At 39.8% G+C, this 10,999-nt stretch overlaps 1 protein-coding gene across 1 annotated transcript; it reads left to right on the top strand.

Annotated features, from left to right (window-relative positions):
• Positions 1-3,558: 3,558 nt before the first annotated feature.
• Positions 3,559-10,331, top strand: LOC129842983 (sialoadhesin-like). Its single transcript, XM_055911704.1, has 11 exons — positions 3,559-3,592; positions 5,257-5,601; positions 5,749-5,967; positions 6,094-6,438; positions 6,550-6,786; positions 7,136-7,399; positions 7,552-7,815; positions 8,028-8,118; positions 9,710-9,749; positions 9,951-10,031; positions 10,263-10,331. The coding sequence occupies exons 1-11, from the start codon at positions 3,559-3,561 to the stop codon at positions 10,329-10,331; spliced, it is 1,989 nt and encodes a 662-aa protein (XP_055767679.1).
• Positions 10,332-10,999: the final 668 nt, after the last annotated feature.

Genomic DNA, 10,999 nt, shown 5'->3' with positions numbered 1-10,999 from the left:
TCAATCAAAGTGAAGAAGAGTGAACCTCTGATTTCCTTCCCCCTCTCCCTCGGCCTGAGCTGTGAAACATGGAAATTACATCATTAGAACCTTGAAGGGATCTTTGCCCAGTGAACCTCCTCTGTGATGACCATGTTGTAGACACTAAGGGGGCTGACATCTGTTGTTATCATGTGTTTTACTGTGTATGTATGTATGGTCATGTGACTGGACATGTGACCTGAAAGTGTGACCCCTTGTGATGTCGCTGTGAGACTCACTGCCAGCCTGATGCCATAGGGTGCCTAGTAATTGCCCCTACAGGGGATAAATAAATGCTATATTTGAATTGAATTACAATTGAATATGGGGCATGTTCCAGGCAGAATATATTGCAGTCACCTGCCTGCTCTCACAAACATTAGTCCTTCTCCTTTTTAAACCTAAAGGGGTACTATAATTCAAAATCAAATATCTAAATGATCCATGGTATAACCATCTTAAAACAATTCCATATGTCAGCTAGTAGAACCCCCCAAACGGCTCAGACTTTTAGATGTTCAGAAACCCAGTGTCAGAGGGAGCAATGTCCAGTACCTAGAACACAAATCAAATCAAATTGTATTTGTCACATGCTCCAAGTACAACAGGTGTAGACCATACTGTAAAATGGTTAATGACAAGCCCTTAACTAACAATGCAGTTGTTTTTATGTATGAAAATAATTATAAAAAAGATTATAAAAATGCTACGGAAAAAAAGATCACAATAAAATAGCAATAACGAAGCAGTAATAACCAATTACATGGATTAGAATTCACTGTCATTTAAAAAAACACACATCATACAGACACAATGGGACACAATAATCCCAGACAGACAGACTTAGTTATATGCATGTCAGGGTTCACTTTGGGTCCATTGTTCTGAAGATCAGTGAGCTGAACACATCTCTTTCACACAAGCACACACTGGAAACTCAGAGCAGCTTGCCTTGGCCTTGGTATAATGACAGCTCACTGTTGTCTGTTGTTTCTAGCTAGCTAATGTTGATAGCTAATTGTTAGCTAACTAGCTAGCTCACTAGCTAACTATGGGGTCTTGCTGTAATTCAGGGGCAGCACATCATATTGTTCACAATCCAGTCCATTCAGAGTAGCTGTGTGATGCACAAAAATACTTGTTCATCACTGAATAACAGCCTCTTCATGTAGCTAACAAGCTAGCTGAGATCACTAGTTCACTCAATTCAAACGCCCGTTCAACATAAGTCCCAATAACACAGTATTTTTTATGTGCGTGACTGTTTTATTATATATATATATATTTGACATTTTCTACGTTCTATTTTGTATATTTTTATCGGACTAGTAGGGACATATGAAGCCTGGAAGCTGTAATAATGTTGAGATGTCAGTAGGGAGAGCTCTAGTCTAGAACACTGGAACCAAAGATACTCCCCTTTCATCTGTTCTGGAACCTTCAGTACCAGCTGATGAGGAATGATGGGAATGGGTCACATTGTGTCTCTTCTAAAACATGTAGGTCCACTCCTCAAATAAAGAAATGTAACTACAGTATTCTGACTTTAGACCATTTTCTATTTAGATACAGTAACATCCCTTATGTGACATGCTGTTCCTGCATGTTAATGACCTGACTAGACTACTTTTAAAATGTGTCAACCACAGAACTCACACTTAGGCTACGCCTGCTTCTACTAACACTTACAGTAGACTACTTCTTGTTTCCACGCAGTGACAGTAAGTTGACTAACTGTTCAAGACCTCTCCCCTTCACTTCACTCTGTAAGTACACTTGACGATATCTTGAAATATAGTTTTAGTTTTGATGTTTTTAGCCAAACATCACATGACTTACTGTGTCTTTGTTCTTGTTGGTTAATTTTGAACTGTGTTTTGGTTGTTACATCAGGGCCTGTATTCATAAAGTGTCTCAGACGGTCCGTAAAATTATGATCTAAAAGGCTAAACTGATCCCAGATCAGCTCTCCTACTGTGATACACTTTGTGAATACTGATCCTGGACTGTGGTTTCATGTGTTTAGTTTAGTTCAGTTGATTCATTTACATGTTTAAAACATGATCAGTAGAGTTTGCCAGTAATACCCAGATCTCCATTCAATAGGGTCATGTTCACTGTCAAAGTATAACAGGGTCAAGTATAACTGTCTGTGAAATAAATGTATTTTGATTGTCACGACCTAAATGATTGCAGCATATAATATAGCTCACAAATACTGAGCTATATTCTATGCTACAAAAGGTGGGATATACATTGTAAATGTGGTTTCACATAAATACTTGTAAATGCTATTTTAAGAGCTCTGAGAGCAATAGATTGTTGTGGAGACATTTTGAAAATGGCCTAAAGAAAGAGTAAGTAAGAGTGATTGAGTGGATGCTTCGTAAGAGCTTTAGGAGTAGTATTAACATGAGACACAGTGATGGTGGGTTGTGTTTAGGAGTAGTATTAACATGAGACACAGTGATGGTGGGTTGTGTTTAGGAGTAGTATTAACAAGAGACACAGTGATGGTGGGTTGTGTTTAGGAGTAGTATTAACATGAGACACAGTGATGGTGGGTTGTGTTTAGGAGTAGTATTAACATGACACAGTGATGGTGGGTTGTGTTTAGGAGTAGTATTAACATGAGACACAGTGATTGTGGGTTGTGTTTAGGAGTAGTATTAACACGAGACACAGTGATGGTGGGTTGTGTTTAGGAGTAGTATTAACATGAGACACAGTGATGGTGGGTTGTGTTTAGGAGTAGTATTAACATGAGACACAGTGATGGTGGGTTGTGTTTAGGAGTAGTATTAACATGAGACACAGTGATGGTGGGTTGTGTTTAGGAGTAGTATTAACATGAGACACAGTGATGGTGGGTTGTGTTTAGGAGTTGTATTAACATGAGACACAGTGATGGTGGGTTGTGTTTAGGAGTAGTATTAACATGAGACACAGTGATGGTGGGTTGTGTTTAGGAGTAGTATTAACATGAGACACAGTGAATGTGGGTTGTGTTTAGGAGTAGTATTAACATGAGACACAGTGATGGTGGGTTGTGTTTAGGAGTAGTATTAACATGAGACACAGTGATGGTGGGTTGTGGTTTTGTTGGTTTAGATGCACACACTCAGTGTCACTTTCCTGTTCTACTTTCCTGTCTGTCCTCTGACAGGCCTCCTGAATCATGTCAGAAATCTATATATACACATGAGACTTTATAGAATATGGTCGTTTGTAGCTCAGTAGGTAGAACATGGCACCTGCAACTATATGGGTTTGGTTACCAGGGCCACCAATATCTTAAATTAATGCACAAAGACTGTACATTGCTTTTGATAAGTAGATGGCATTATTTATGGACAGCAGACTACAATAGACCACACAGTCAGTACAGCAGGCTATGGTGATGTTCAATCATGCCTCTCCTAGATACAGCTGCTACCAGTACTGTACAACAGAGGAGGCTGGTATGTAGGATGATGGACTCATTATAATGGCTGGAATGACGGGAACACCATTTATTTTATTCCCATTACTTCCCAAATGGATGAGGACATCATGAGGACTGGAGGCTGCAGTAATGTTGAGATGCCAGTAGGGAGAACTCTAGTCTAGAACACTGGAACCTTCAGTACCACTGTGATGCAGCTGATGAGGAGTGGTGGACATGGGTGTATAAATGGAATGGGTTCTAATTGAATAACATCATAGAACTTTGACCTGTATATACAGAACTCAGAAGGACAATGTAGGTCATTAAAATGTTAACGTTATAAATAGTTTAGTCAACACATTGTTTACATGGTTCTGTATGTAGTATAGAAGACCACATTGGAAATGGACACATTTTTTAAATAAAACAAATATATGCCCAGACTTGTCTTTTTCACAATTTCTGTTCAAATACAGTAACAGCCCTTTTCTGGCGTGTTGGTCTGGTTGTCGTGGATGTTAATGTCTAAACAGGAAGGACAGTTCTGCATCAGCTACTTGTGTTCTGACTGCTTTTATGATGTTTCAACACTGACTTCTTGTTTTCACTCACTACCAGTAAGTTGACTCACTGTACAAGACCTCACCCCTTCACTTCACTCTGTCAGTACTCTTGACAATATCTTCACAATATCTTGAAATATAGTTTCTGGTTATTTGTTTTTAGTCATAAGTCATATACTTGAGGGTAATGTATCATTTTACATCTTGTTATGTTTTGAGCTGTGTTTTGGTTGTTACATCAGGGCCAGTATTCATTATGTGTCTAACCCGGCGTGGGTGAGTGTGTGTGAATGAAACAGTGGATATATCTGAGGGCCCTTTAGGACCAGACTGATAGGGAGTAGGGTTGACATCTATACTGTGTAGGATGTGTGTTTTAACTTTTCTACATCCATAACAACCAGCTCTCTAGACTTTGATACAGACTCCATGGGCCTTATGGGCCTTCCCTAGAGATGGTGTGTGTGTGTGTGTGTGTGTGTGTGTGTGTGTGTGTGTGTGTGTGTGTGTGTGTGTGTGTGTGTGTGTGTGTGTGTGTGTGTGTGTGTGTGTGTGTGTGTGTGTGTGTGTGTGTGTGTGTGTGTGTGTGTGTGTGTGTGTGTGAGAGAGAGAGAGAGAGAGTCACTGGCTGTTTATCCTCACAGCTTGAGGATAGGAGCTGTCATTGAGCCTGGTGGTCAGTCTTTAGGCATCTGTACAGCTTGATGGACCGCAGAGGATTGAACATTTATCCTCCTATATTTGGGGTTCTGTAAATAAAACAGCTTCACAACAGTCAATGTCGAAATATGTGTTTATAGTACTACAGATCTGTTCAATAAGTTGTTGTTGTTTATAATGATGATGATGATGTATGTAGTTATTCACCTGCTATAGAGTGAGTTGTTGTTTATGTTTCTAAGACTGCAGGGTGGGAGATGCAACAATGTCCTTGAGAACAGCAGGAAGTGTGTTGGTGGTCTTTCTCTGGTCTGTAGCAGGTGTGGTCTCATTATTATCTTTTAGTTGCCCTGTGTTTTAATTTACAAACATGTCTAAAAGGTTAAGAGTCATAATGATGTTCTGCATATCTTCTTCACTTTATATATTGGTCTTCTACTCCTCATTGAGAGATCTGTGGTTTCCATTCACAACCAATTCAGCAACTATGGCAAAAGAAATGTGGACCAACAATACTGTTAGTGAGAGCCAAGTTTGTTTAATTTTCATTTAATAAATGTTGTGTTGTGTGACTGTGTGTTCCAGTTGTACTGGGTCAGTATGTCTGGAGTGTGACATACATCACTCAGAGTATCTGTGCCTTGAAGTGGTCAACAGTGGACCTAACCTGCTCTTACACATATCCCAGAGGTACAGTCACATCAACTTTCTGGTTCACTAAAATGGAGACTGGTGTAGAACCTAAAGATCTAGGTCAGGACCCAGAGCATGCAGGTCGTCTGGAGTATCATGGGGATAAGAAGAAAGACTGTACCCTGAAAATCACAGACCTGAGAGAGAGTGACTCAGCAACTTACTGGTTCAGATTACTAACAGATCAGGAAGGAGGGACATATACTGGCAAACTTGGAGTGACTTTGTCTGTCACAGGTACAGTAAAAAAGTGTTTTTATGTTCAGTTCCAATTAGTTATGTTGTATGTATTATAATCTGTATAATTTAGGATTTCTTCCATCTTTGTATTAGAGTGATAAGTCAGTGATAAAGGGATTTACAGTGATATAGTTTATTCTCCAGGTCTTCAGGTGAAGGTGACTGGTGGACATCAGGATAAGACACTGACCTGTAGCACCACCTGTACTCTGACTGACAACCCCACCTACATCTGGTACAAGAACGGACAACATCTAGATGAGAGCACCTCCCCCCAGTACAAAGACCCAGTCTCCAGTAACTATGAAGACAGTTACTCCTGTGCTGTAAAAGGCCATGAGGATCTCCACTCTCCTGCAGTGTGTGAGTGTGAATTTAATACATTATACTGTGTGTTGGTTTCACTTTGTCATTTGAGAACTTTTAGCATTTCTAGAAAGAACTGAGAATATAATCCAGTTGACCTCTTGTTATGTCACTGTGTTTCAGGTGTTCAGGGTCAGAGCTGCAACAGAGTGACTTACACCAAGAGGACAATCTGTGTCTTGAAGGGGTCAACAGTGGACATATCCTGTACTTATGTTGGTTATTATTACACCACATCATCATTCTGGTTTAGAAGTGATACGTCAACACCTGAAGACCTAACCACAGACCCAGGGTATGCAGGTCGTGTGAAGTACCCTGACAAAGAGAGATGGATATATAAAGGTCCCTCCATCCTGAGAATCTCAGATCTGAGAGAGGAGGACTCAGCTGAGTATCGCTTCACTTTTAAAACAAACAACTTTGAATGGTGTCATTGTTTCCCAGGAACATCTCTGTCTGTCACAGGTAATACTACACTGTATGATACAACTGTACATCATATTGAATTACAGGAGAAAATAAATTAACCATCCTGTTAACACAGAGGTGTATGTGGTTTTATACATATTGTTTCAGGTCTGCAGGTGAAGGTGACTCCTGCTGCAGAGAAACAGAAGACACTGACCTGTAGCACCACCTGTACTCTGACTGACAACCACAACCCCACCTACATCTGGTACAAGAACGGACAACGTCGTGATGAGCCCACTTCCCAACAATACTCTTGTAATACCCTAGTAGTGTTGGGTCATTCTGTGGACAGTTACTCCTGTGCTGTAGAACACCATGAGGACCTCCACTCTCCTGCAGTGTGTGAGTATGAATTAAACTACTATTCCACTTAGAAAGTATCAATCATTTAATATCAATGAGAAGAGTATTACTGCTTTATCTATCAATATTCATCATTACATAGAAATTACACATAATGTCATAGATGTATGCATGTCTATAGTTAGAATGTTCAGTACCTCAAACACTTGAAGAATAGTTTAGTAGACACTCAAGTCCTAAAGTATCTCCAAATGTATTCTTGTTCATGTTTTGTGTAAGTGATAGTTTTAGATAGTTCTCTGACTCTAGATATGATTTATTGTTGACATGACGTCATTTGAGGTAGTGTACTACAGTCCTGACCCTCTGACACATTCTGCTTTACTAGATGCTCCAAAGAACACCTCAGTGTCAGTCAGTCCCTCTGGTGGAATAGTGGAGGGCAGTTCAGTGACTCTGACCTGCAGCAGTGATGCCAACCCACCTGTGGACAAATACACCTGGTACAAGAAGAATGGAGCTTCACTGAAAGGATCTGAAAACACATTCCTCATCACCAACATTAACTCTGAGGACAGTGGAGAATACTACTGTGAGGCTGAGAGTATATATGGGAGTCTCAACTCTTCTTCTGTCCCTGTGGACATTCAGTGTAAATACACCTAACCTTCCCTTCTTTTGATCAGAGAATCACACATATTTAAAGTCATATTTAACTTATTTCAATCATAAGTCCAAGTTCCATGATGCTCCTCATGTAAAGCACTATGTATGAACAATGTGCTGTTACATATTGTCCACCAGATGGCCCAAAGAACACCTCAGTGTCAGTCAGTCCCTCTGGTGAAATAGTGGAGGGCAGTTCAGTGACTCTGACCTGCAGCAGTGATGCCAACCCACCTGTGGATAAATACACCTGGTACAAGAAGAACGTAACCTCACCAAAAGCATCAGGACAGAGTTACAGCATCACTAACATCAGCTCTGAGGACAGAGGAGAATATTACTGTGAGGCCCAGAATGGAAGAGGATCTATGAACTCTACAGCTCTGATGATCATTGTAGCAGGTAAAGTTACATCTTCAATACTTCAATATAAAATGTGGTTCAATAATAAATTATGTTTCAAGGTAATCTTCTTCTAGTTTGGCTTAATACACTTTGGTATATAACTATACATAGGCTTCTACATACAAGTATTGCATTAATGTCCTGTATTGCTGTATATTCATTTTCACTTCATAATAACATGTTCTCATATCATCCATTTGATCTTTTAGGGAAACAAACCTCAGTTCTGACTGCAGCTGTAGGAATCATAGTGGTTGTTCTGGTTCTCATCCTCTGTCTCTCTGGACTCATGTGGTTCAGGTGAGTGAAGAAGGAAACATTGATATTTGTATAATTCTTTCACCTTAGACCTCTGATTTGTAATTCACTTCATTCATTTATATATTGGCCCAACGCCCTTATGGCTGCAATCACTGACAACAGCCAGTGAAAGTGCAGGGCGCCAAATTCAAAAAACAGAAATCTCATAATTAAAATTCCTCAGACATACATGTGTCTTATACCATTTTAAAGGTAATCTTGTTGTTAATCCCACCAAAGTGTCCGATTTCAAATATGCTTTTCAGCGAAAGCACTACAAACGATTATGTTAGGTTACACCAAACCACAATAAGCACAGCCATTTTTCCAGCGAAAGATAGCAGTCAAAAAAGCACAAATAGAGATAAAATTAATCACCAACTTTGATGATCTTCATCAGATGACACTCATAGGACTTCATGTTACACAATACATGTATGTTTTGTTTGATAAAGTTCATATTTATATAAAAAAATCTGAGTTTACATTGGCGCATTACATTCACTAGTTCCAAAAACATCCAGTGATTTTGCATAGCCACATCGTTTCAACAGAAATAGTCATCATAAATTTAGATGATAATACAAGTTATACACATGGAATTATAGATATACCTCTCCTTAATGCAACCGCTGTGTCAGATTTCAAAAAAACTTTACGGAAAAAGCAAACCATGCAATAATCTGAGACAGAGCTCAGAACAATAGTAAAATTAGCCGCCATGTTGGAGTCAACAGAAACCAGAAATTACATGATAAATATTCCCTTACCTTTGATGATCTTCATCAGAATGCACTCCCAGGAATCCCAGGTCCACAATAAATGCTTGATTTGTTCGATAATGTCCGTTATTTATGTCAAATTAGCTACTTTGGTTAGCGCGTTTGTTAAACAATTCCAAAGTCACGAAGCACGTTCACTAAAACCTGACAAAATGTCCAAAAGTTGCGTAACAGTCAGTAGAAACATGTCAAACGATGTATTGAATCAATCTTTAGAATGTTGTTAAAATAAATGTTGAATAACGTTCCAACTGGAGAATTACATTGACTTCAGATGAGCGATGGAACGGAGTTTCCTCTCATGTAAACGCGTGTGGTCAAAGAATGTTCACCTCATTGCCGTGGTGACTAATTCTCCTCTCATTCAGCCCCCCTTCACAGTAGAGTCATCAGACAAAGTTCTACAGACTGTTGACATCTAGTGGAAGCCGGTGGAAGTGAATACTCATTAATATCTCACTGTGATTTCAATGGGATCTTGGTTGAAACTCGACCAGCCTCAGAATTTCCACTTCCTATTTGGATTTTTTCTCAGGTTTTTGCCTGCCATATGAGTTCTGTTATACTCACAGATATAATTCAAACAGTTTTAGAAACTTCAGAGTGTTTTCTATCCAATACTAATAATAATATGCATATATTAGTAACTGGGACTGAGGAGCAGGCCATTTACTCTGGGCACCTTTCATCCAAGCTACTCAATACTGCCCCTGCAGCCATAAGAAGTTAACTGCTAATTTGTATTAGTAACATATCAACTTCCACTAGAGGTCAGTAGAGAGCAGAACTCACTCTGTCCCTCTTTACAGGAGATCCACAGGAGGAAGTGATGCTTCAACAGACACACAGGTGATTCTATCAGTTATCAGTTACACCAGGACCCCCCCCCCCCCCCCCCCCCCGTGTAGTGCTAGGGCATAAACAAAACGTGCACCCAGGGGGGGCCCCAGCTCCGAGTTTGGGAAACCCTGAGTTACAACTCCATTTTCTATAATTTACTCTGAAAGACAGTCTCTTTACTATTTTATTGTTACCTCTCTCTCTCCACAGAGTGTCCGTTCTGACTGTAACAGTGACACGTACACAGGTCTGAACATGAGGACCATGTCCCCTGACTATGACACTCTGGCAGTAAGTCTCTTATAATTAATGTTGATTGTTTGTGAGTGTGTTTGTGTTTTATACCTGAATGTGTTTAGAGAAAATGATGTAAAGACTGGTGTTTCAATGAACACATGCATTTTCTCTCTCTCTCTCTCTCTCTCTCTCTCTCTCTCTCTCTCTCTCTCTCTCTCTCTCTCTCTCTCTCTCTCTCTCTCTCTCTCTCTTTTTCTTTCTTTCTTTCTTTCTTTCTGTACACAGAATGTCCATCTTGACCCTAACACTGAGGCCAACAGTGACATGTACTCACCTCTGAACATGAAGACATGAAGTATGACACCCTGGCAGTAAGTGTGTTTGTGTGTGTGTGTCCATCAACATTTTAGTGGGAGTGTAATTGCTAATTCAGTGTCTTCTTTCAGAATGTAAGGGGACCCTCCCACTGAAGAGAACCACCACAGAAACTGATCTGAAGAGAACCACCACAGAACCTGAACTGAAGAGAACCACCACAGAACCTGGACTGAAGAAAGTACCTCAGAACATCAACTGAAGAGAATCACCACAGAACCTGGACTGAAGAGAATCACCACAGAACCTGGACTGAAGAGAACCACCACCAAATCTGGGCTGAAGAGAACCACCACAGAAGCTCGACTGAAGAGAACCACCACAGAAGCTGGACTGAAGAGAACCACCACCGAATCTGGACTGAAGAGAATCACCACAGAAGCTGGACTGAAGAGCAACAGTTCCAATCCAAAGCCAGGCCTCACACCTCTGTTCTCTTGCTATCATATATAGATGGTTTTCCAGACCAAGAACTTTAACTTTTGAGTAAATGCTGGAATAGATTTTTTATTTTCTTATAATGATACTTAAATTGATGATAAATAGGATGGGTTATGCTTCTGCTTTTTTTCAATGGGATTTTTCCATTTCCATTTGTTTGATATAAATAGCATACTTTTCTTGTGTACTAATCTGTTTACTATCTG

Source organism: Salvelinus fontinalis, unplaced genomic scaffold (genome assembly GCF_029448725.1).
Source record: "Salvelinus fontinalis isolate EN_2023a unplaced genomic scaffold, ASM2944872v1 scaffold_0083, whole genome shotgun sequence".
Classification (NCBI taxonomy): Eukaryota; Metazoa; Chordata; class Actinopteri; order Salmoniformes; family Salmonidae; genus Salvelinus; species Salvelinus fontinalis.
Note: the sequence above shows the minus strand (reverse complement) of the source record. Positions and strands in the feature narration are given on the sequence as shown.